This window comes from Tetrao urogallus (genome assembly GCF_951394365.1).
Source record: "Tetrao urogallus genome assembly, chromosome: 10".
NCBI classification, from domain to species: Eukaryota; Metazoa; Chordata; class Aves; order Galliformes; family Phasianidae; genus Tetrao; species Tetrao urogallus.
Window position 1 is genome coordinate 10927739 of NC_136823.1, and position 27010 is coordinate 10954748.

The 27010-nt window shown below is 40.2% G+C and overlaps 1 protein-coding gene across 1 annotated transcript in view; it reads right to left on the reverse strand.

Annotated features, from left to right (window-relative positions):
• Positions 1-25269, reverse strand: part of UROC1 (urocanate hydratase 1) — a gene marked incomplete at both ends in the record, with an annotated part of 34013 nt that extends 8744 nt beyond the window's left edge. Inside the window, 16 exons of the mRNA XM_079540450.1 lie at positions 1265-1363; positions 2278-2348; positions 6239-6360; positions 7299-7371; positions 7531-7628; positions 7952-8131; positions 8814-8876; positions 9340-9428; positions 12098-12241; positions 12764-12830; positions 13881-13942; positions 14287-14415; positions 16387-16446; positions 16864-16957; positions 19819-19949; positions 25144-25269. Of these exons, the coding sequence (XP_079396576.1) occupies positions 1265-1363; positions 2278-2348; positions 6239-6360; positions 7299-7371; positions 7531-7628; positions 7952-8131; positions 8814-8876; positions 9340-9428; positions 12098-12241; positions 12764-12830; positions 13881-13942; positions 14287-14415; positions 16387-16446; positions 16864-16957; positions 19819-19949; positions 25144-25269 (1608 nt within the window). The remainder of the gene's footprint in view (positions 1-1264; positions 1364-2277; positions 2349-6238; positions 6361-7298; positions 7372-7530; positions 7629-7951; positions 8132-8813; positions 8877-9339; positions 9429-12097; positions 12242-12763; positions 12831-13880; positions 13943-14286; positions 14416-16386; positions 16447-16863; positions 16958-19818; positions 19950-25143) is intronic.
• Between the last annotated feature and the right edge of the window lie 1741 nt (positions 25270-27010).

Below are 27010 nucleotides of genomic sequence, written 5' to 3' on the forward strand. Positions count from 1 at the left end.
TTGCAAACACATTTCAGTGCAGAAGAACTCATTCAGAAAACAGTTATTTTTCCAAGCAACCATAAATAAATAGTTATGGGGTTTTTTGTTTTTTGGTTTTGGTTTTGTTTCCATTCTTTTGGAAGGCTCTAAGACTACAAATAAGGCAGCAGGAAGAATTAGTGTTCTCACACAAATCAAACAAGACCATTCTTGATCTGGAATTTAACTGACAGCATAATCTAGATCAGTTTGCAGGGTTTCATTACCCTTCGCCTTGCATACGTTTCTATGAGAGTCATTCACTTTCTTGGCATGGTGTGGTCTGGAATTAGTTGGCTCTGTTCTATGCTGGCATTGGATTAGAAAATAACTGAAACTAGATATGAGCACCCAGCTTTCAAGAGGGTGAATGGAGATTTGAAGAAACACAAAAAAGGACAAAATCTGAAGGGCCTGGGATTTTGACCTTGTCAGTTGTAGCTCCAAGGGAGTTCTCTGTCTGGTCAGGTTTACTTTTTAAGATTAGCTTGCAGTGACGTTCATTTTGAATCCTGAGAAGGTCAACAGCTCAACATTTGAAATATTTTAACAAACATTATCTGAGTAACAAAAACACAGACCTTTCCTTGATGGAATCCATTCTAAATTTGACTTGGATTTGTCTCTTTTAAAAGGGTAATTATTGTAGCTCGGATGTAAAAGAGATGAAAATGAAAGAATGGACATGCCTGGATCTGACACTGCTGTATACATACAATCAGGAAACAGCAGGGCACTGATGAAGCCTATTTATGAGCAGAGATCGCAATCTTTCATAGAAGTTTTACCATCCAGAGAAGGAAAGAAACAGGAATTTGAATCAAATCAACAGATGTGAGGTTACTCATTTGAATGTTTCAAACTCAACACAGCAATTCAGCTATTGCAGAAATTCCTTTTTAAAATCACCGAATGTTTGTCCCAATTCATTTTTTCCCCACTTCATGCTACAAAACCACAGCTTATGTTATACCTACAGACGGTCAAATACCAAATAAGGCAGATTCCCAATGTCAAATAAAAGGTAACATATTTTCAGTTTCTAGACTTGCCTGTTTGTTATACAACACCAAACTGATTGCTGACTGAGAGGAGAATGGAACATGCTAACAGAGTACTGCATCCATGTAAATGTCAGGCGTCTCTGCTCTTATTGGTGGAAGCTCTCTCCTTTCCCACCTGCCACGCTGCTATCAGATATAAAACATAATTACCAGACCATATCAAGAGGAAAAAGGCAAACCTTAATCCTTCCTTCAGCAATCGCTCGATTAATAGCTGTGGCTATAGACACACGACCCCTCTGATCGGAATATAAGATTCTAGCTTGAGATCCAACCACCTATAAAATAAGAAAAGCCACAGTGATAAGGTTTTCTGTGCAACCGGCTTATCTTCTGGCCCCAGATAAATGCAGTCAGAGGATTGTCCCCTTCTGTAGGAGAAAATACAGATTATTTGTTCATCAACTTCCAGCTTCCAGAAAATAGAAATTAAGGCCTCTTTGAACAGAGTTTTATCTCTGCTCACACAATCTGCAAGATGTATTCCTGTAATCAGCTGCTACTGTCCAATAATCCCACTTTTTAAATCAACCCCATTGCTAGACTATCAACAGATGCCTTATCAACAGCTGAGAAGCAGATGTTTGGAACTGGTGATGGGCTGTAAAGAAAGAGAAACGCAAAGGCAAAGAATGGCAGAGAACATCTGTCCTGCACAGCTATGCTCCTCTTCAGCCTTTACTCCACAGACCAGTCTGGCTTCCAGATGAGGAGAGCACGTGTAAGCCCTTCAGTGTTACCAGTTAGCTCTGCAGTGAGAGCCCGGCCTTAAAGAAATACAAAGGATGCCTCATCACCATCCTGCTTCAATATAACACAACACAGAGTACCAGTTTTGGAAAGGGTGGTGGGAGCTGAGGTCCAATGAGGTCAGGGCAAGTGAATGCCAAAAAAGACAATCTGAATGGTGCTGAAAGGCAGTTACAGATAGAGGATGAATACTGCCCTGTTTCACTCCAGATATAAGGCTAGATCTTGTGTATTATTTGAACATTTCCAGACTGGGGGGGAGGGGAGTGAAGGGAAAGAACCATTTCAGCTCACCCTAATGCCCTGCTGTGAAGAGATGTTTGAGTTGTCACCTGTATACTGCTCATGTTTTCATTCATACCCATACCTACTTTTCATTCCAACACTGTGAACTGTTTGGACCAGGAGCAGTCACTTGTCCTGAGGAAGGATGTGCACTTACCAAGCTGTGCCTCCCAGCTTCCCGAATCCAACGGATGTTGTCATGGTACTGCTGCTTCACAGATGTGCTCACTTGCAAGGGAAAGCAAGAAAGAAGTAGGTTTTGAAAATGAATGCAATATGCTCTAAATTAAATTAAATTCATCTGACAGCACTAGCAAGTTATATTCCTGCTCTCTGCTACAAGCACGCATATAGGATGTGCTGCATTGAGTCTTCTTTGCAGCCAACACTGTAATTCATAAAATATATTTTAGAGGAAGGTACGAATGTTGCTCAGGAGGCAGCTGGAATAATAACTCTCATTCAGATCTTTAGCAAACTAAATTAAACTTTGAAATATGGGTTACACATACTGTTCTTTGTTGGTGACCCGGCCTGCCTACTAAATGCCCAAACCCTTTCTGAGCCTTTGTTAAGTTAGAAACTGTAACGAACTCTGTGATACTGGGTGCCATAGTTCAACATTTTATCAGGTAGTAAATAACTCATTTGACTATCTATCTGAAATTCTCAGAAGCAGCTGGTAATATATACTGAGGATGAGCTACACTAGTGCTGGGATGTGGATTTATAGCACTACTATACTAATTACTCTATACTCTATTACTCTATACTGAATTGCCTATGAGAATGTTCTTACTCCAAGGTGACGTTACATCCTACAGACAGAATTATGTTGCCTCATATTACTATGGAGCACAAACTGCACAGAAAAAATATGACAGATTAGCAACACTGCGTATAAACCCACCTTATACCTTGTTTAGGCATGTATATTATCTGAGGAAAGAACTGCATACAACAGCTCAACCACCCTCCAGCTTCTGCCTGTGCCAAGCTAATGTATTCCCTACCGCTTCCCATCTCTCACCAGTTTTCAAGTCAAACTACAACATACAAATGACTTACCTGTGAAAGTCAAACTGGAGTAACTGAACACTGCTAATTTGAAGTTGTCCCAGGTAATTGAAAAGTGATTCTATTACACAATATGACTGCAAATACCTATAGTAAAACTAGAACTATTCTGGGCTAAACATGCCATTAGAGGGAAACACTAAATGCAGTCATTCTTGCAGAGGCAGTCCTTCCACACAAAGTTTTAACAATCCTAAAAGGACCTGTCAGTGCTTTATGGGTTGGTTCCAAATGAGAGTTTCCAAACACAGCAGTGAGGATTAACATGCCAGCTCTTAGATTCACAGGGAGAGAAAGATGAAACATCTGCTTGTTTAGAAAACAGAAAAGTGAAAAGAGTTCCTTTCTGCCACTTTTATAAGCTCTCACAGAAAATACTTGTCACCTTTTATTCCTCGCAGTGCACTGACTTATGGAAAAGATCTGTCTGCTAATCCTATAGAATGTCCCTAGAAGGGAAGGCAGAGGAGCAAACCAGCTGCAGGGAGATACCAACATAACACGTCTGTCTCCCACAGCCTGCTCCAATAAACAGTTATAATCTCTGTCCTAAATTGTGGCGTTGTCCAACTTGGATATCATCTGTTATCCCTGGGGAAGGGAAGAATTCTCCCTTTTATTTGGTCTTCCTTCCTGCAGCTGAGAATCTTAAAGCTTCTTCTAGAAAGAGCTTAACTTTAGCTCCATCTGTCCCATTTGTTAAACTGCTGTCAACTCCCCCATCCCACATCCCAAAAGCAACCTCTTCCTAATCCAGGCAGGCTACTGTGTCAATGCTGGTATTTCACAGGCATTTCTCTACTTATTTAGGCTCTGCAAGATAGTAAAAGATATTGCACTCAGAGGAATAGCACTCAAATAGATCTCCCTTTTGATCTTAGGAGATTTGTATAGTTAACAGGGCAGCCTTCAAACCACCACGAAGGCAGAAAATATGAATTAGGCTGCGTCTCTTGCACAAAGGCCAACTTAAGAGCTCAGGTAGCTCAGAAGTGGAAGCAGATAAAACCACGCAGGATATTTGTTTTTTTTTTTCAGTCTGTGAGGATGAAGCATAACGATTCATCTCCCCAAAAGAAGAATAGTTAACATCAGATTTGAGGCCAGGTCATAAGTTTAGATTTGGAATGCAATAGATGCCAGCTCTTTGGAGTTTTCTTTCAACCATCACAACAGATCTTTTTACAAAATTCAAAGGCAGGTTCAGATTTTAGATGCATATGTATGTGAGAATATCCAGACCCTAGAATTTGGTCCAAGCCCAGATCCCTCAGGGAGCAAGACAGCAAACGCAACAGTTATGAACACGAATCCATGAGTGCCTGCTTACTTTCTGGCCAGATTTTGTTTTCTTCTTCCCACTATCCTGCCAAATGCAGCAGAAAATCCAATAATAGCATTGCCCTTAAGCCTGTTTTCACCTGTTGGAATTTTTGAAGTGCCATTTTTTTTTTCATTTTTTGTATTCTTAAAAGAGTATATGTGCCAAAATACAATTCATTATTTTTTAATGAAAATTCTCTGCTCGGCTCTACATTAACATCTATATAAGCATCCATGCACCATTGAACACGTAGTATCTGATTCATTTCCTAGTCTTGCAGTGCAAACCATCCAAATGTGATGTATCTGTTCAGTCTTGAGAAAGAGATGACTGGCAATTTTAATACAAGACAAACTGCTAGAGATTTCTGAAAACACGGCAGTACTGGATTTCTCCTTTCCTTCAACTAACAAAGAGATCAGGTTTAAAAACATGAAAACTTCATCATCCACAAAACAGAGCAGACACATCAGGGTCAGAGCATTAGAAACACCTCACAGTCCAGTGCTATTTCTTCAAGATAATAATTAGAAAAAGCTTAAGGAAGCAGATGGAGCTGACAACCTGGCAGTCAGACACCCTCTACCAACAATTCACCTCTTGCAAAGAAGTATTAAGGCTAACATCCATCCTCATTATAGGAAGACAATAGCAGCATTAGTTGAAATGAGGAATGTATCCAAATGTGGTACATCCTTACAATACTAACCATTCCAGAACAAATAGAAAAACACTTAAAATCTTTTATTTATACTCCAGTGATTTCTTTTGTGAAAGAAGCAGAAAATATTTTAACATAAAAAACAGGAAGAAATAAATTAATCAGATATAAATATGCTCTCCTCCCCATAATAATTTGGATTTGCCAACCATTTATTTCTGATTCCAAGGAGTACAAACCTCCCCTGTGTGGAAACAGAAGAGCAGAGGACTGCAGTGCTGCAGGACAATGACACTTAAAAGTTTGAGTTTGATGTCCAGCTACTGTGAAAGCAGACAAAGAAAGGGAAAGCAGTAGAACTTCACACTGTAATCTTGGAGACTGGGATTCAGCTTGCTAACAGCCTTGTCTCTGTTCCTATTCATAAACTGGGGATAACAGCAATACCTCACTTTCAGTGACATGGAACAGTGCAATTCTTAGATAGCAGAGCAGTAAACACAATATTTACTCTAGATTCTACTCATTGATGGAACCAACCAGCTTTCATTTTATTAAAAAATAAAAAAAAGCTTTGGACCTCAAAATTGTAATCACAAATAAATGACACTGGATGGAGCACCAGGCCCAATGAAACCTGGGTTTCCTGCAACTGATCTGCTTTCTAACCTCTCTAACAAATCTCCAGATTCATATCCCTCATTCCTCTGTGAGACAGCAGCAAAGCTATTTGACTCCTTTATAAAACACATGGAGACCTGATGAAAGACACTGTTTGCCTTAAAGTTACAAGGTGACAAAGTACAGGAAAATAGCAAAAGAATAGAAACGCTCTCAGCCAAAATTACAATGATAGTTTGGGGATCAATAGCCCCTCCAGATGGTGTTTCTCTATTTTACCTACTGGTTATAATCCTTACAGGAATTTTGGGAACAATGACATCCATCTCCTGCCCACATGGAACAGGCAAGAGAGTGCTCATTACGGTTGCAAAATTCTGATCAGTTTTCTCTCCATACCACTCCCAGTGATGAGGGCACGTGATGTTGCCTTACCTCCCTGTCGAATTGAGTCCTCCAGCACAGACGTGGCAATTGAGTCAGTGGTAGCAAGGTCCTGTGGGTCACCTGAGGTACAAACCCAGCGGAATGGCCCAAATCCCAGGGAAAAAATGTCCCTGAGAAGAGAACATTCTTCATTAAGAGATGGTTGGAATTCTTTCTTTATTTATCCTGGCTGCTAGCAGTGCTTTTCTTTCATTAGCTAGAGACAGAAGAATTTCAAACATTTTCAATGAACTAATCTAAACAGAAACATCAAGAGCCATTAACTAATTAAACAGCGATGTTTCATATAGTCACTGACTGGAGTATATGAAATACAGTCAGACCACCATTTGGACAGTTCAATCAAACAAGTGCATCATCAATGAATTGCAATTGTTCTTCAGTTTCATAAAGTGTACTTTTACTGTTGCCTGGTCTTTTCCTCCTTAAGCCATGCTAACCCTGAGTGCATCTACACTATCAACAATTCTACTTCTGAACAAGAACCCAAGTCCAGACATTTGCTGGAAGGAAATGTAAGGAAGAGCTTTGATTTGGCAATGTTTTAGCTTATTGTTCAGACATCTGGCATCTGTTTACGTATGACTTTTTAATCCTAAAAAGGATAAAGCTTTACACCAAATTATCAAGATTTGTCACATCATGTCTTTCACTGCAGAGCATCAGCAGAACACCTCTGATACTAGAGCTTCATAGTAACCACACATAACACGTCTCCCTGGGTCTAGTTCTTCTTTTTCCCTGTTCAAAGGAAAACGTGAGGAGTAGCTCTACTGAAACCAATAGAAAAGACAAGGATGATGCTTCTAGCCTATGGGACATCTTCCTAAGACTCATTGGGCACTACTCCAAAATAGAGAAAAAAAAAGGAGTAACTGTGACATACCTCCTATGAGAATAAGTTTACTACTGCTACAGTTACCTCCTTTTCATCTTGTACAGTACATTGCAAGATTTGAACTAAATGGCACCTTCTTAGTACAATACCTCTAGACACCAATAGTCATAAAGCACTTGAGTGCTTCATTGCAGGATCAATCCAACATACCCCATGATGTGCTGAACATAGGAAGGATATCTGAATTCCGTTTTATTGGCTCCTTTTTTCTCAACATCAGCACCTATAAAAGGAGTTTTTTAAATAAGAGGCAATAAGTGAGAGAATGGGAAGGACTAGAGAGTTTGTACAACATTGTGGCCAACTCTATCCTATCAAAGAATAGGGATAGGAAGACGTAATCCAGATTGTCCTCATTTCCACTTTTCCAGGATCTACTCACCAGCTCTTTGAGCCTCCAAGAGAAAAGCATTGCCATAATCCCAGAAAAACATGCCTTTATCAGTTAGTCTGTTAATAGCAGCCACATGTCTCCTCAGACTGAAATAAAGAATGAAACAGCTATTCTTGAGATCGATTAAATATCAAGGAGAATATTATCATGAGCTCACTAAAAGCAAGGGAATGGAGGGAAACAGGTAAAATGTAATACATAAATAAATAAATTCAGACAAACCCACAAAAGACTTAAGATACTTTCAAACCCCGCAGCACTTGTTATCCCCAAATCTTGAACTGAGTCACAGCCACTGCTGTGATACTGCATATCTAACAGAGAGAAGTCATATCTTTCAGTAATCTGCAATCACTTGCAGAGCAACTAAACTTAAAGGTTAAAAACATGCATCACTAAGACATTTTACCTCTCTTGTACCAGAGTTCGGAACTTCCCTGGATTGGTAGACAGGAGCTGCTTTGCTTCCTCAAAGCCAAGCTGGACTGGATAGTATCCCCCATTGAATGGGTTGTGACATGAAGTTTGATCAGACCCCAGATCAGCTAGCAGCTCCCCTGTTGTGTCCAGCTCATATGCAAGCCTCTCCCTGGGGAGGAAGGGAAGATAATTAACAGTGTTTGAACAGAAGCTGTTATTTCATATTCAAGCTCCTCTTTCAGGTGAGATTCCTCTATCAAAACAGCTGTTTATAAACATATGCCCTTGGCAAGCTGTCTTCTTTTAGCAGGCAGGAGGTGGGAAATCATGGTGAACATCTGCGCACAACTCTTATACTTCACATCTTCCTGTACAGGAACACCAGTAGATGAGTCAAATACCAGTTGTATCGGTCAGTCTCAGACCTTGGCCCATGAGGTAAAAGCAAGGTTTAGCACTGGATAAAACCTTCAGAGTGCTAGAATTCATACCCATCATCTGATGTTTTTATTCTACCAATGCCTCAATACTTCTACTCTTCACTGAAGTCAGATGTTTTCTTGGTAACCAGTCAGTGAAAGGTTAGGAGAAAGAGGGTTAGAGGGTCTTCATTTGAAGACAAATCTCAGTAATTTCTTTCCCTAGGAAATTCACTGTTTCATAAGGGAAGATAATGCACAAGAAGCAACTGAGAACTGTGACAGAAGATGAAGATACCTCTTCTGCCAATGAAGTTTTTCATGAACATCCAGAATCATGAACTCAGCCCTATGCTCAACGCCACTTCCCTTCCAAGTCTGGAAATAAGTTCCAAAGCAGTAATATACCAATCACCCATATATACTACTTACCACAGGTCTACCACATTCCCATGGTAACCCAAACTGAGGGCAATTTTATTCTTCCTTGCATCTCTAGAACAGATTTTAAAAGACTGGTTTAAAAAAAACAAAAACTAAACACCATGCACTATGCTGCAATACACACACTGCAACCAAAACTAACAGTCTGCATGCAGTCTGCAACACCCAGCTAGGCAACAGAACTTTTGTCCTTTATGCAGTTGTTCATCAGTTATTCCAGAAAGAATGATCAACTCTTGAAGTGTAACACTAGATGTAATTGATATATGCATATTCATGGCACTGTGAAGAAACATTTAACACACAGTATAAATTATATGAAGCATGAGTAACAGCAAGCATTAAGCATTGGTAGTCACTAATATGGCTGGATTCGCATTCAAAAATCAGACCTGGGATAGGAGATGTCCTTCAACCCCTCTTCTGTGCATACTAAAATGGCACAGAGCAGAGAGATGTAAAGTGAGCAATAGAGTGTAGAGATAAAGTAGCTGAGTAACGTTACAAGCCATACCTAAGGCGAGCAATGCAGTGGTCCAAGTCATTAGAAATTTCCATGAGCCATCCTTGCTTGTAACGTTTCATAAGCGCTGCTTCATCAACCTAACACACACAGCAGAGACCTTAAAACTCTCATTTTTCCCATTGAGTCACTTTTACCTTTTATTTATTTTTTAATTGGCCTGGAAAAAATAGCAAATTAGTAAATCAGTCCTACATTGGTCTAAACACAACAGAGTAATTGTTCAATTTCTTATTTTCCTCCTCTGATTTTTATTAATACTGTTCTCTATTACTTCAAGCTAGAAACAAGAAAAAAAAATGCTTTTGATTCATCACTTCCCAAACGTTTACTACAAACAAAAAATTCGTACTAAAACTGTACAAGAGTTAACATACTTAGAAATTTAAAATTATTTTTATTGTTACTTTTCATGATTATACTGAAAAAAATGAAAAGCAAGATTTAAATACATATTATTATTATTTTAAATTAACTCAGACATTTCTGCTGTACTGCCCAGGACAAAGCAATGGTCCTGAATTGACCCAGCAATGGTGCTGAAATTGACCCTCACTTTCACTCTTTGAGCTGGTTGAAATTTTCAACCAAATATGGAAAAGGAAAGAGCTTTTCTTTGTCCCAGCTGGCTGATGCCTCTGTGAAAAATGGAGTGGATCAAAACAAAACTACATCTTCAATTCCTTCTTGCTTTGAACTTCGAATCTCCAAACAAGCTCAACCCCAAATCTTCTGGACTCACTTTCTGTGTGTGTGCATCAAGAGACAAGCTGGACAAAAATATAAATGAATACACAAGTTGTGAAAGCTTTGGCACAGATTCCATATTAATGATTCAATGTCCAAACTCACACATCATTAGGACTTTTATAATGAGCTATCAGTGGCACAAAGCAAATGACAAAATTCATTCAAGTCATTTTTCCGTGGTAGCAACTGATTTAGACACTGAGTGGTGCGTGCCCAAGAATGCATAACCTGAGTATCCTACAGTATTTCACTAAAGCATTTTTACTTCTCTGTAATCCACCCCATCACTTCCATTCCATTATTTCTCATTAACAAAGTATTTATATGTAAATTAAATAAGTTCTGTATTCAGGAGTTGCTTGAACACCAGGAAACCTTTTCTTCCCCAATTATTCCTAGCATGAGAAACCTTCCATCATTTCCTGCATCAGTAATAAAGACTATCCTTCCCAAACCCCAGATTATGGTAATAGCAGTGTCACTACCAATAGAATTATTCAATAAGAAGTCAGGTGCCATGAGAGACAGCTACTTTGGGAGTTATTTAAATCAGCACAGGGAAAAGAGATTAAATGCTTCACATGAATTACAAGAATTGGGTTCATTTAAAGCTCTGCATAACACAGAAAATCTATTTAAATTCATTACATATTTTATTTCAGATCTCTCTGACAGTCTCAGAAAGACTTTCACAGACTTGCTAGCACACAAGAAAGCCAGCTTCCTTCAAACTGTTTTCAAATATACAATTAGAAAAACAACAAACAACCTCAGTTTTAAAATTTGCACGACCCTGATGAGCCAATATCACCTCCAGTGTAACCCTGGAGAGCTGAGTGCAGCTCAGAGGCCATCATCTGGCCCTCCACACTGTTATTTCATAAAATTACAATCTGCTTCATGTCAAACAGAAGAGGTAAAAGACTTGCACCATTAATCCCTTCTGTCTGAACTTCGGAAGCCCTGGCTGACAAAATGACATCTCTTGCACAATTCATCAGTGCTATTTGCATAAATAGTTCCTTAAATAAATAATATGTATATATATATAGCTATCCACATGTGCTCCTGAGACTCATTTCCGACAAGGATCATCTCACAGAAGATAAAAACCAGGCGATATTCAGTCTCCTGAACAAAATCATCTGCAGCCATGGAGATGAAAAGGACAAAAGACTGCTGTGAATAGCATTCACTAGAATCTCTCCTTTTGTATTCTAGCATTTGAAAGATCACGATGACACAGTAAAAGTCTGAATAAGAATTTGTTCAATAAGAATGCTTTCAATGATAAATTAAATAAATTTATTTCATCTTCAGGGAGCACTTGATGAAGCCTCAAATACATGCAAAACTCATGTTTTGCTAACAACAACAAAAAAAAAATGAACAAAGAACTCACACTTCTGCATGATCACTGCAGAACAGCTGAAATCCTATCATTTCATGGCTTCAGTAAGGCTTCAGCTGGCCAGAGCAGGACAGATCTACTGCATGCCACATGTACAGTCCAGCCCATTTTGTTTTGAATTTTAATTATCATTATTATGGGCCAGATTGCAATATTCTTACCCTTCTGATTGCAGCAAGTGACATGCCTGCAGCAGAGACCCGCCAGCTGATTCTCTTTATAAAGCAATTTGGTTGAGAAGGTTGCACTCCCACTACAGTTTGTCCTAACTGGAGTTTGATTCTCCAAATCTTTCTTCCTCTAGCTCAAGCACTGAGCATGGCTCATTGAACAGAATCATTCTGCATTATCAGCGAAGCAACCCTAAATAGTAATCATTCATATATTCACAATATTTGCTTGCTTGTTGGGTTACAAGGGTGGAATAGCAGTGAGAAATCTCAGCATGAAAAGCAGCATCTCAGCTTGGTAGGCAGCATCTCTTGAGTTTGGCCAGGTAGTGTTATTAAAGGGGTCTGTCTGATCAGAAGAAAGAGCTCTAATTCAGCCCACGAAGAAAAGACAGAAAGAAAGGAGCACCACTCTTACCTCTGCAATAATCCCCACACACCCAGCAATGACTGCAGCCTTCGCTTGAGCCCCACTCATCCCTCCAAGACCAGAAGTAACAAACACCTTTCCAGACAGGTCTTCTGCCTTCAAATAGTGACGACCTGCATTCAGCACTGTGAGCTACACACAACATAATACAGCAATTACCAGGAGTTATTTCACCCAGTGTCCCTGAAATCTATTAAAAAAAAAAAAAAAAAAAAAAAAAAGCTGCATTTTCCCAATTAACTGCCTTAGATACCTGGAACAAGTAGCTGTTTGCAAGCAGGATTGTTAAAGGTACTCTTAGGCACTGGTTTTCTATATCCAAATGATGTGTTCCTTTTGCAAAGACAGTTTGAAACTGTGGAATTGGCTTCAGAGGTCCCTAGGACCATGAAATGGCGTTAATCTTTTAAAAAGGAGCCACATTACAAAGGTGATGTTACAAAGGTGTTGGTTTCAGCCATCTGTACTGATACCTGTTTCTGCCACTGCCAAATAGAATAATGAGCAGTTCACAATACAGAGACTTACTCAAGATGGCTGCTAAGGAAAACAAGCCTGCTAGATACCTGCACATAACATCCTTCCACAGTGCTTCATTTCACCCCAGTCACCAGCCACACTTACCAACTAATCAAGCTTTCCCCAGTTTCTTACCACAGTTCCATGGACTATTCCCTGGGGCCCAATGTAGCAGTAGCTCCCTGCAGTCATCTGACCATACCTAGCAAGATCAAAGAACATGATGACTCCATATGTTACTCAGGCAGAATGAAGGCTGTATGCATCAACATATATTTCTAGTATAACAAAAAAAGAAAGACTCCTCAACCTAACAAACACACAAAAACTAATCTCTTGTACTTCTAGTTGTTGTTATTTTATATTATCACAATCCCAACTTAATAGACCTTCATTAACAGTGCTTTCAACATGTTTTCAGAGGATCATTTAGCTCTTTAAACTACTGAGTTTAAAGATATAGAGACTGGAAAAAAAAAAAAAAAACAGCCATAAATGTTGGTTCAGCATTTAGCACAGGGACTAAGACACAACCAGATTCCTTTTCACCTTCAGGCACTTTTGTACCATTGGTTTTCAGTGCCAATTCTCTTTCTAAGACACATAGTCATTTTGAAAGTTATAACCCCAAATGTGGCCTCAATTCATTACTATGAAATCCCCAGATACATGGTAAGGGACACTTTATTTGAGTGCTTTTATTTCTTACCAATCTGTACACATTCAGCTCTCCCATAGTTCTAATTGATTCTCTTCATGGCAAACAGCAAATAACCATCCTGTGCTCATCAGATAGATGAACAGTAAAAAAGCAGGCAAATAATCATTAAAAAAGAAAAAAGAAAACCTTACAGCATTCTACTTCAAAGCTTTCTCTTGATGTAAAGAGAAACAAACACTTCATAACTTATGGTTTTTGCAGATTGCAAAACAACCACTGCAAAGTGTAACCAGCCAGCGCTGTACGTAGGCTATGATTGTGGCTTCAGGCTGTAATTCAGCCAAGTCTTATAAATAAACCTAATTCTAATTCCTAGCAGACCTCAATTACATCCTTATATGTGTGGCTGAATGTAACTCAAGCTCCTAAGTAATTGCACTTAAGTGTGCATTAATGCGTTGCAGCATCAGGACTATAAGCAGCACAGTTGAAGTCCATCCGCATTAGATATTTTAAACAGCAGCTGCTTGATATTTGAATTAAATTTTAGATAAATATTTGATAAATTTTAATAGCAAGGTGTCTTCTTACATTGTTACTCCCAAAGCAAACAGCTTCTCATAATCATCTCTACTAGAATAGTTGGGAATAACCTAAGAAAAGAATAAAAAGAAAACCCAAATAAGCAAATTATAGATTTAAGAAAATCTTTTTCACTATCTAAATTCTCTATAGCTGAACTGTTTTGAACAGCTCAGGCTCATTCAGAATGAAGTCCTCTGATAAGGAGAGGATCTTACTTCTCTCACTGCAGATCAGCTCACCTGAGGTGACAGAAACTGTACTGCAATAAAAGCTGCAGAATTTAGACCTGAGATTCTTCTGTGAGCTATCATTAGTTCAGGTAGTATCAATTACATTTTAATTCAGTAGACATATGAAAGCTAAATAGAAGAGGAAGGAAAAAAGCAAAAGAAAACAAGATGCTAACACCTACCATGCCATTAGTAATGACTAATCGCGGAGCATAGCGATGGCTGGGAAAGAGTCCCAGAGGATGCCCACTGTACATTACCAATGTTTGCTCTTCGGTCATCTCTGACAAATATTGCATTGCCAACCAGAACTGAAAAGGAAAGCAAGGAAAGTGAGGGAATCTGTTTCCATCATTCATTTATATTTCTTCATGAAGCTGCTAAACGGAGTACGAAGGCAGCTGTAGAGATAACGAGGTGTATTCATATATGAAATAACAGCCAGAGCTCTCAACACATTCTTGCTTTTAATAAAGTCCATTAAGAGACATCACTCAGCAGGAAACATAAATCAACGAGGTCTGAATAAGTTCCAGAATAATTTCTCCAATATAAACCCCAGAAATGCTTTGCTAGCTTTTCAACGCGTCATTTTGAAAGCCATTCTAATTTTATCTTGAGATTGACCATTTGGATCTGGCACTTTTCTGGCAATGTATCCAAAATCAAACTGCGAAATTTTCCCAATAAAAGAGATGAAATACTCATGTATATTTTTGATCCTGGCCTGATACGGATAATTCAGTCTCTTCTGGCGCTTGTCATCTTTTCAACAGATGTATGCATTTCAATTTTTCCTCACACCAAACATACACCAAACAAACAGCTTTCACTATGGACAACACTCCTTGAAATACCAAGGAATAAATAAATGCATCTCCAATCCATCTTCATAATTCAACAGTTACTCTTGGTTTATGCCACAAAGTACAACTATCTAAACTGCTATAGGTTTAACTCACATCCATCACTGTCTATTACAAAGACCATTCATTATATTTCATGGGCCTAGAGTATATGACAGCCAGGTCTAAGAAGAGCTTTTCCATGGGACGCTGGAATTCAACAGTAGCTCGAAATAGAGTTTCTGCAGTTACACTGAAAAATGGATCTGCTGATCAGAGAGACAGTAACATCAACAACAGGCCTGCAAGCTTGAGGACAAGTTGGTAAGTGGAAATTTACCTCTGGTTGTTTTGTTTGTTTGTTTTTCTTCAAAAATTATTCAGGACAAAGCACAGGCCTGTGTGGATGACATAAACCAAACCCAGCCTTTTCACTGGGAATTTTGCAAGGACAAATTTTCAAAAAGCATGCTGTTTTTAAGCCACAGAGAACAAAATGTTCTATCACAACTGAATCATTCATGTGATCGCTACTCCAAATAAGCAAGACCAGAAAGGTTTTGTTTGTTCTGCTGTGAAACAACTGCAGGTCAAAGCTCTAACTTGGATGGAAACAAGAGGAAAAAAAAATACTTCTGTCTTTGGCAGAGCCTCTCCTTCACCTTGCAGCCTAGCATCTGCCTGAGGGATGTCACCCCAGTCAGGCCCACAGTATGAATTGCCAGCACTGGTGTCTTGAGAGATGCTGTAAAACTTTCATGCAGTGCATTAAATGACATAACAGACATTTATGAATTAATGCACAGAGCAAAGAAACGGTGTGCACTTTTAGATTGACAGTCCTAACTTAAACATCCCAGCTCAGATTTTAGATAGGATGTCACTCACTTGCCATTGCCATCAGAAGAGCAGAGTTAATCCTGAAAATAAAAAGCACCATCAACTGCCCAGCTAGCATGTGAACAATTTCAGCTCACTTGATTTCATTGGAAGAACTCAGGGCTGCACTTCATTACAGCCTCATTTTTTCATTCCTCTGTGTATTGGGAAAAATGTTGCAAAAGTACCAGAAATAAACAAAAGATACACTTTTTGGTTTCCTAAAATTTATTTTGCATATAAATTATTGTGCAAAGTACAAACACATACACACACACACCAGAGAAAGACAAAGAGCTTTCTACATCATCTTACGCTGCTTGACATTTTTTTGAAACACAGTCTTTCTATTGGATTGTCTGTGCTCTCTTTACTAAATAAAGCTCTTCCCATCTGCACAGCTCATAGCTGAGCATTCCTCTATCCAGACAGGATGTTTTGGAGTATTTAGAGACAATGACTGCCAAGAATTATTGCAAACTCTGCCTAAGCAGAACGTGCCTGGGGGAGCGTACAATGGGTTTCATGACAGAAGCTGCAAAAGCAGTAGCGTCCTACCTGAGCCCAGTTGCTGAAGACCTGCCCATTTCCTCCATAAGTGACAAGCTCCTGTGGAAACTGAGAAGGATAATTTAATAATAATAAGGCAAGCACGTTTCTGAAGTATTTCTCTGCGTCTCCAACACTAGCTGCTCAACACGTGCTGTAGGAGCAGTGTACTCAGAGCTGTGCTTTCTCACAGCAACCAAGCTCCTGTGTATTGTGGGAGCTGGAGTGAGCCTTGCTAGCACTGCAAGAGTCCTCAGAGACTAAGTTAGGACCAAAACCCACCGTGCAGAATGAAGAACTACGCATTGCAATAAGCGATAGATATTAGCAAAAAAGACCCAAAACTCAGAAATCAAAACACGACCACAGGAAAAGTTGTAGAATCACCCCAATTCTTCAATTTGTGTGCGAGCACTTACAGGAAGTAACCTGCAGATTTGCTTCTGCTTCATGACTCCGACTTCCTTTATTGTCACTGCAGCTTACCTGAGCCACCGAGGGATCCAGATTATTCATGATCATCAGCATGATGGCAGCAGCTGATTTGGTCTTGCAAGGATAGTCTTCTATGGGGTACGCTCTGAAATGGCATTCACCACACTTTAGGACACATATAAAAGAAACAACAAAACATCTGACAGAAGTATCCCTGCACATCAACACGTTCCTTTGAGTTATTATCTTTTATTGAAGAGGAGAGAAAAAGGAAAAAGGAGAAAGTGCAGATCTAATACAGCCTGTACCTTAAGAGGCACATCAGGTTTCAACTTCAATCAGAACTAAGCAAAGAAAAAAGAATGCATTCAGCTTGTCATTTCTGAATCAGGTAGTCAGAATGGGTTATAAATATGGCAGCTGTGAGAGCTCATTGCTTTTCTATATGGATTATTTGGGCATGCTTAAACCCAATTGTTAGGCCAAGGAAAACAGCATCATGGAAGTTGCTTTTGGGCTCTTCTGCCCTTGGAAATTTGAGATCTCATCTAAAAAGGAAAAAACCCAGCTCCAAATTCAATTCTAAAGTAATCCCCAGAACTTATCTAGCTATGGAAAATATGAGTCTTTTTACTGAATAAGTTGTATTTCAGTGACAAATTTGAGAGGTTGGGAATAGGAAACCCTACAAGGACTTGAATCACTAATGTGATTCAGTACCAACTTCTGCAGTTGCCTTACATATATTCTCCTCCATAATCTATTTGCTTTATCAAGTTGCCCTAAAACTTCTAGTCTTAGCTCTATATTATGTATGTGGATGTACATATATGCACATATGTGTGTGTATATATGTTTTCTCTTCAGGCATGAGATGGTTCCTTTGCTGTGCTTGTATAAGTCTGAGTACAGTTGTACCAAAGCTGCTGAAATGTAACACCAAGATTTATAATCAAGAGTTCCACTCTTTCTTTCTCTGTAAGCAACAAAACCATCATAGATGCTGAAAATTCCTGAAAGCAGGTAGGAACATTTGACATGTTGTAATGCTATAACGCAGTGGAAAGTAAAGTAATAATAGTGGGGTTAGCACAATCCTAGGCTGCAGCAAATGAGGACAAGCCCAAACACAACAGCCATGGATGCAGAAACAAAGGAAGAAAATCTGCTTACCTTTGGAAGGCCTCCAGTAAGCAGGGATCTTCAACAAGATACCCTTGCCTCCATTGCCAACTCTTAAACGAGGTCTGGGAAGGGTTGGATCCTGGTTCCACCCCTTCCAGCCACGCAGAGGCATTGCATTGCACTGCATTGCATGCACCTGAGCCCCACTGGGTTGGCCCTGCCTTCCCACCAGGTGCTCAGTCGGTGCTTCAAGCTGTGACTTTAGCATTTCTGCTACACATGTTCTTTAAACAATCTTCCTTTTACTGGACCATGGATCTTCAGTGGCTAGATGCTTTCTTTATGCAAGGAAGACAGTTACACTAAAGAAATTATGCTAACGAGTGCAAATGGCAAAGATAAATTCCATAGATTTAGCAAATGGGTTCTTCCCACGATCATATGCGCTTTATCCCAGCTATTTACATCAGGATACTGAAACAAATGCTTTGCACTCACTGCCAAAATAGGAGAGAAAGCCTTTGAGTTTTTAAAAATATTTTTTTTAATTATTATTAATTTTTTTTGCTTTTCTAAGTTTGAGGTGATAAAACAGGAGGAATTATACTATTTCATCAAGAGAAGTCATTCCCCCATAAGATTGCTCAGAATTTAAGAAGCCCAATGTTCAGGAATGGACTGAGAATGCTTGTATGGGGAGAAGGGTGTTGTGGGGAACAGAACCAAATGGGACTGTGCTCCCTGGGATAAGCAGAACAAAACCAAATACTACTAGACTAGACTAAGGCAACAAAAGATATGTCTTAATCTGAGACTGTAAGAGTCAGCTGGAAAAGGAGAGCTGTAAAATCATCACAAACTACAAAGAAAATATTCGAAGCTGTCAAGAATCACTGATGCCAGTGATGGAAATGAGCTGGTGGACTGTCTTATTCAAGCTGAGAGCAGAAGGTGTCCTCATTTGTATTCAGGACTACTGTCCTCTGCAGTCCAGCTCTGCAGTATCTTTCAGATTCTCTTATTGTCATCACTTTAGCTGATTTCTGCAAGAGCTGACCCCAGACTGTGGGCAGCACAAAAACATGGATGTCTGTGGAAATTAAAGTGCTTTTTTGTTGCTTGCTTATTCAGATTTCTGTATAGACATTAACCAGGCCCCTGCTGGATGCAAAAAGGAATCAATCAGTCTAAAAAAAGAAGCTAGCCCCTGGCAGCCCTTTACAAAACTGTTCTGCTTCACAAACATTAGCCTCCTTAGATCTATAATGAAGTGATGCTTCGAGATCAACAGGCACTGCCTATTACAAGACAGGGTCAGATACAGGTTCCAAGCATGGAAAAAATGTGCTGCTTCTCGTTCAAGCCCAGGAAGTCTTCTTTGAGACTGACAAATAATCAGTCACTCACAGCAGATCCCAAAGTCATCCACTCAACTGATCTTACTTCTTGGTTCATGACAACTAGCATCATCTCAAGGCTAACGCAGGCTTCCTGTACAGGTTGCAATCAGATTTTTGAACAGTGACTGGTCCCTGGAAACTCTAAGATTTGCTTTGGGGTAGAGCACATGGCATCTCAGTGTAATGCCATCTCAACTGGCATTACCAAACACATGATCTTATTCAGATTCCCTGTGTTAAGTGGTGCTGAGCTTCCCAGCAGCAAGACTGCACCAGCCCTGCCAGCACCTAACCAGAAGGGTGCAGTCTGTTTCCCTGCTAGTCCATGAGGCTCTCATGAAGACAGAAAATAGAATGAAAGCTGAAGGATGAAGAATGCAGCTTTACAGAAGACACACATTAGCAATCAATGGAAACCATACCTCTCCCGTCTAAAGACAGACAGGACATCCAATTGCAGCATGAACCCTTCACTTCTTACCTCATCTCAATATCTGGGAAGAACCTGTACATGTAGATATGGCCATACAGCCTGAGTTCTTCAGCAAATTCCAGCACCAGCTTCTTTTGTATGTCAGGTGGGAAATAACGTAGGGCATTGCGCAAAGCGAGCTGTCAGGGGAAAAAAAAAAGACACAGTAACCAAGCTAAAAGAGAAATGGAGGCAAGTGGGTGGACCTGAACTTTAGACTCAGCTGGAAACCTATGCCAGCTGTCACAAGGATGGTTTAATTTAAAAGGCCACGCCAGGGGAGCTACCCATCTCCATCCTTCCTTGTAGATTCAGTGGACGTACACATGCAACCCACCTCTTCCCACTCACCTCAAATCTGCGTGGAAAGCGCTTGGAGATTTGATAAGTAATGCACAAACCTACAGACGTCTGATAGGGATGAATCCTCTCTTGCAGTGCTACAGGGCACTGAACTACCAAGAAAAGCACTGTTTAGAAACCCTTATTGTGAGATCCTGAACTCCCAGAGGCTCCAAAGATCTTACTGTACCTTCAATTCAAACAAGAGACCTTAGCCCTGAATTATGTGACTTACAGAGGAAGATGTTCTTGGGTGAAGTTTCGTTATACATGCAGCATACTAATGTATTGTATAGTATGATGGCATACATTATTTTATTGAAGTCACAAACATCACTTCTAAATTAGCTACAGTGATTAGTAGACAGTGAATTAAATTCTGCAGATGACAGTAAGTGGCTCATCCTTCCCATTACCTTCAAAGATATTATCCACTGTTAAAGTTCTACACTGCAAAGTACCATGTGTCCTTTTAGATGAACGAAAACATAAATAAATCACTCTTTTTAGTAACCGTCTCTTAAGTCATGTCTCCGTATTCTGTTCCATTTGATTAAAACCATAATGATAACAAATATTTTGTAATCTTTAAAATGCCAATTTCATGTGAAGATGCTAAAAACTCTTATAAGTTCCTTGATATATGACAATACTATGGAAGTGACTCTTAGTCAAAGAGATTCATACATTTCATCTCTTCATTGGGCTGATTTTTATGGGCTGTGGATAAGACAGCCCTTAAAAGGGCTGAAGGATGGGATCAAATTTGCTACCAAATTTGACAGCAGCCTACACTATGACCAGGGAAGCCCAGTTTGAGAGGGCTGAGGATGAAACCTGCTGTTGTCAGTTCCAACCTATTTGTGCGACCTGGTGTAGGGAACCTGCTTTGGCAGGGGGGTTGGACTCGATGAACTCTGAAGCTCCCTTCCAACCCCTATGATTCTGTGATTCTGTGAAATATTCAGTGCAAGAAGTGAAGGGGCAGCCTGCAGCACAGCAAACAGGTATCCAGAACAAAGGCACATAGAACCATCCAGTCTGGGTATTTCACACTGATTGCTCTTCTGGGAGGAAAAAGCACCCTGATAAGAATTCCTGAAAAGGGCTACAAAGTCTTTTGTTCAGCTCAGTGAAAAACCTTATTCAACGTGACTGTACTCTGATTCTTAGGGCTAGAGTTGTACAGCCCCTTCACCATTTGAGCTTGTTGGTCTCACACACCTTTCAGCCAACGTAGCACAGTATCTCAGAATCTAAAAACAATCCATACTAAAAGATGTTCTTGTTGGCATATTTGCTGCCAAACAGGCAAACAGACCCTTTCACTTCAGCTACGCAATCCTTGCAAATGAGCTTTGCCATTCCACACAGAAAATGACAAGGAGTAAGACCTGTTTAAAAGACAAGCAAATGCAAATTCCCTTTTGATCTACTGCCTTATTCTTCTCCAGCTAGGTAAGTAGTCATTTTTCAAAACTTCATTAAACACAAAAATCCCAGCTATATCCATGCAGTGACAAAATACAAGGGGACTTCGAAAGTCAGTACCTCAGAGGCAAGCAGCCTTCACAGAGGTTTCTAGCTCTAAGAAATTCCTGAAGTGAGAATAAAATCAATTATATCTCTTGTAATAACAAAAAGGAAAGCAGTGATACGCTGAAAAGGGAAAAAAGGTGCTTCTACATTTGGCCTTTTGGCTATAGAGGAGTATCAGGATGAAAGTGTTTTGCTTCCATTCTGGCAAGGCTCACCTAGTCTCTGATCAGTATATCTGTTATTTGAGTTATAATGAAACTGAAGGAAAAATAGCATTTTTCTTTGCTCTAAAAACACAAGCAGGCAAAATCTGCCTGGATTTTCAAATAAATACACTTAGACCGAGCCCCTGTCCTATTAGTGTTCCATGTTAGCACAGACCTGAATTTTGATGATGCAAACATTAATGAAACATGAACTTCAATGTTACATGAGGGGTGAGAAGGGCTCCTGGGTTGCTCAGACAATAGAGAGCTGATCTTATAAAAGAGGACTAAGACTGTGCCTTGTTTAGCTTAACAGAACAAAGGTGACATTTGATTGCTGTCTTACTGCAGGATAAGTGTCAAAGTAGGAAGCAGCTTCAGGGAAAAGCTGGAGAGAGGAATAAATGGCTGTAAATTAGCCATGAAGAAATGTAGCCTTGAAATTAGAAGAATTTAAATAACAGATTCTGAAGCAGCCTCTCAATAGCAGCACTGGGTCTCTTAAAATTGCTTAGAAGGAGCCTGACTGCTTCATGAAAAGGCAGTTGGCATATGCATCAAGGAGAATTTTGCATATTCATTATTGAGTCAAACTGAATAACCTGAGAAAGGCACTTAAGGAGCAAATTCAAACAGACCGATCATCAAGCTTTCGAGGAAAAGCAACACTTGGCCATTATTCCTTAAGTTTCATTAAAGCACCATATGAAACGCTACTGTGATCTTTAAGATTAATTGTACTCATAGCTGACACGTTCCCCTCTGATATTAGACTGTGGGCATTTCACCTGTAGGTGTTCCTGTTTGTAGCTTCCTCAGCCAGCAGTCTGATTGGCATCTATCTGCTCAACACCTCTAAAAAATCAGCTCATCGTGGTGATGTCCAAGCTTGGGGTGAGGCCAGGAAAGCAAGTTAGGATCAGGTGATGGTTACCAGGATGAGATATGGCTCTGAGTTCACCAGGCAAGCCAATAAAGGCAAGACAGGCCCAAGGCCAAGTCACCCTACAGGCTGGGGCCCATGGATAAGGATTTTTCTGATTCTTTGCAACACTGAGAAGTGTGCATTCTTCCCAGGTTGCTTTAACAGAATGCCAGTGAGTACCAAGAATGCAGTGTCCAATGTTCTGCAAAGGACGCACCACTCATAATATTTAAGGGCTGTTTTCCTTGCAGTGTATTTACATAAAGATACAGAGGCTGAGAAACAGAAAACTGGGATTTCCTGAGCCATAGAGGGAAAGGGAGAAGTCGCTGCTATAGGCCTCAGGCAAAGAATGCAGAAGAAAGACGACTCAGGAAACATAAACAAAAATCAGTTCTGAGAAATGGCTTGATTTATCCAAAGAGATTAAAGTTGATATGGTAGGAAGCATCGTATATCTCTTCGGCAAGCCCCAAAACATGCAGAAATGTATAAATCTTGCTTAAAGGATTTCTATTGTAGCCAAAAAAGGAAGCCCAAGAAAGTAAAAAAAAGAGCAGTGCTAAGCATTATTATTGTGAAAAAGGGTAAAATTGGAATGAAGGCATGTGGACAGAGGGACAGATCCCTAGTCTGAGGAAATTAGCAGAGCATTACTAACTTCACTTCTGTCAAAGCTTTCATGAGCGCCTCGGTTAGAAAATGAACACAGTGTTATGAGTAAAGACAAGCCTCGCAATGTGCTCAGTATTACATACTGCCAACAAGATCTGGAAGCCTGTCTCAAGACTTTAAAACCACCTTGCAGACAGACAACCTGTCCTAAGCACAAAACGCTTCTTAAAAAGGAGATTCAGCCTCTCAGATATAAAATAAATACCAGCTGAGCCTCTAACCCTGTTAAGAGTTGAAGGTGGAGGATTAAGAGTAAAGCAAATCAGAAAGGAAGCTTTTAAATTTTTAACAGGCTAATAAAAAACTGAGCCAGCATGACCTTTTATCACATGTGGTAGATAAGAAGGAGAGCTGAGGGAAGGATGTAAGATAGTAGGCTGGGACCAGAAAAGCAGCCTACCACTGTCTCCTTGCAATGCTTTGGGGGCATTCAATCCCAATTTCCATGCAGGCAGTGAGGGCTTTGTCATTACCAGCGTTTCTTCAGGTAGACAGTAAAGTCTGGCATTGCTCTGAGAGAAATACCATCTCCTTATGCTGCAGTATACTCCTCATGGGGAAAAATAATTGAGCAAAGGCAGGGAACAAAATGGGGATGTTTGGCAATCTGTTGCCATGCAGTGAAGTTCACTCCCTGTTCCTTTATCTTCACATCCACCTTCACAGCTCCTTTCTGCATGCTCATGAGCTACACTTCCATCTGCCTGAGCTGTCCCAGGCACAGACTGAAATGCCTCCACCACGAATGCTCCTGACATTGGAGTAAATCCTCTCCGGATATCTCACAGCTGTTCCTCTCCCTACCCAGAGAATGGGCTCTCCTCTGCTTCTGGAAATGGGCTTCAAAACAATTTCAGCGCTAATGCCAGGGGGAACTGCCACGAAGGCAAGAAAGCTGCACGCAGCTCAGTGTGGGTGAGGAACTTCTGTGTTCTGACCAGAAAATCACACTGTCAGCTATGACATGTGATGAAGCACAGGCTTTCAAGCTAAGGAAGCCACCTCATCCTCTCTTCAACACAGTTCCTAAGGGTCTCTACCCACCAACCATTATTTTCCGCTGCAGATATATTTTTTAAATCTCTAACATGAAATACTGCAATGATTGCTTTAGTGTGTACATAAACTATTTAAACAAAAAGAGACTGGAAAAGAATTACACAACGTAAGACAAATAATTAACTCAATTCCTTATAAACTTGTCTCAGTTCCAGGATGTTTCAGACTACTGGTTCAAATAAATCATCTCTGGGTCATTATGCAAACACGTAGATAAGTAACTTGTACCAAGATGTCAATTTGCCACATTTCATGTTTACTGTATTTGTGGGGTTAGCAAAAATACACAGTGTTTTTGCAACAGCCTTCATAAATTCGTAAAAAACAATTCTGGACTGACAGCACTGAAGTTAAGGCCTCTTCGGCCATTTTAAGTCATGCAAGCTGTTGTGCAGCAAATCTTCATATCAATCAACTCAGGGAGAAAGACAGAAAGAAAAAGAGCAGATTTTCCAGTATTTTGTCCCATTGCTGAAGTTATAACAGAAAGGAAATACATTTGCCCACGCTCAGAAAAGCATTTGATGCCACTCCCCATTGCATTTAGCTGAAAGGAAGAGAAGTGAACCTCGTGAAACCCCACATTACCTTTTTCTCCTGAGCAGTGAGATTAGGTGTTCTCACAGGTGCATGGGGTATTCCTTTCCTCCGACCTCTGTTTTCAGGCAAAGGGTTTAGAGGAAGGCCACGACAGATTTCCTTCAGGCTAATCATGGCTGCTAACGAAATACAGGAGGAAAGGAGAGGCAAGGTGGAGAGGCGTGAGGAGAGGAGAACAAGGGCTGCAGGCAAGCAAGATGCACAGCAATTGAGATGTACCCTGCTCTGGGGTATCTACAGATGACAGCCCGTCCTCTGGCTTTGGAAATGCCTGTGGAGCACAGAGGGCCAGCAGTGCAGGCGACACACCTACCCCATCTGTGCCGTGCCATTGGCTCTTCTGTCCTCCCCCAAATGAATGATTCACAGCTTTGCAGTTTCTTCTCTGGGTGCTTTGCAGCAGGAGCTGCACTGAGCCATGAGAGCAGTCGGTCACTTTCCCAATCATCCAGTTCCCACAGGGAGTCGTGCTCTGCAGCCCAAACCTTGCCCGACACCACAGAGATTGTGCTTTCACATTTCTGTAGCTGAGACACCAACTACAACTGACCTCATTCATGCCAGTGTCCACGCACACGAAGATGGACAATCTCTGTTTGAGCACCCTGAGTCTGGGCTGTTCTCAGATGCGGTCCAGGTGTCCATCCTCTGGACAACAGCAGATGTCAAGGATAACACTAACATTTCCCCCTTAGATGTTAGCTCCTTTTAGCCCACAGGCATGCCTGGATTTCAGTAGTATTAAGCTGTTGTACTGGTTTTCTCAAGACAGGCAATAATAGGGAAGAGGAATGAAAGCTTTCAGTTTTAAAGCACTTTTATAGGCCACAGTCAACAAGAGCTGGACAGCCTTACGGTGCTGCCATCCAGACATCAGAAGTAAATGAATATGCTTCACTTTGACTTCCCACTTAAAGAGCACTGTGAACTTTGCTCCCTGTTTTTAGCTGCTGTATAAATTACACAGGAGCTTCTTGACCTTTATTATTACATCCACGGAACTACAATCATGGCCAGGGAATTTTTCTCAAGTGCCATAGCTTAAGTCTGATGAAATTATCTGGGAGAAGCATTTCAGTTAGTAATCATTACATAATCCACCTAAACTGCAGAAAAAAAAAAAAAGCTGTGTTTTCCCACAAAGGCAGCAATTGACAAGCAAAGAGAACAAAGCATGGTTATTAAATGACAGCTCATTAATGTCACGTTGGCTTTAGCTTTAGGACACACTGTGCATCCCCAGCTCCCACTGAAAATGCTGGAGTTGAAAGAACTCTGAACGTCCCAGGGGAGCTGAGCACACAGCAGACTCAAACCTTCTGAAGGATACACTGTCACGTATGGCAGAGAACTGTGCTTTGTGATTATATGTTATTGTAACTGCTTTCAAACAAAAGGCAAAGACAAAAAGGAGGGGGAAATTCTCCTTCTTATCTCAACGTTTTCTACTTGGTTTTCTTATTCAAAAACATATAAAAATAGGAAGATAAGGGTAAAGTCAGAAAAATCTACTTCAATACAGAAAGATCTACTTCAATAAATAACCATGCCTTACATAAATCTTTCCTTCTTGTTTTTTCTACGATCCACACTTTGCAATTCTCTCCAAGGCGTGATTCTATGCACACATGGGCAGAAGAATAACCTTGACTATTCCCACTGAGCTTCCCTCTGTGACACCAAGCAGAAGTTGATGTTATTACACTGCCTTACAAGCTGAAGAATCATAGGATCATGGAATCGTTTGAGATGGAAGGGACCCTTAAAGGTCATCTAGTCCTTTATGTGGACTAGATGTTGCCATGCAGTGAAGTTCACTCCCCATTCCTTTATCTTCACATCCACCTCCACAGCC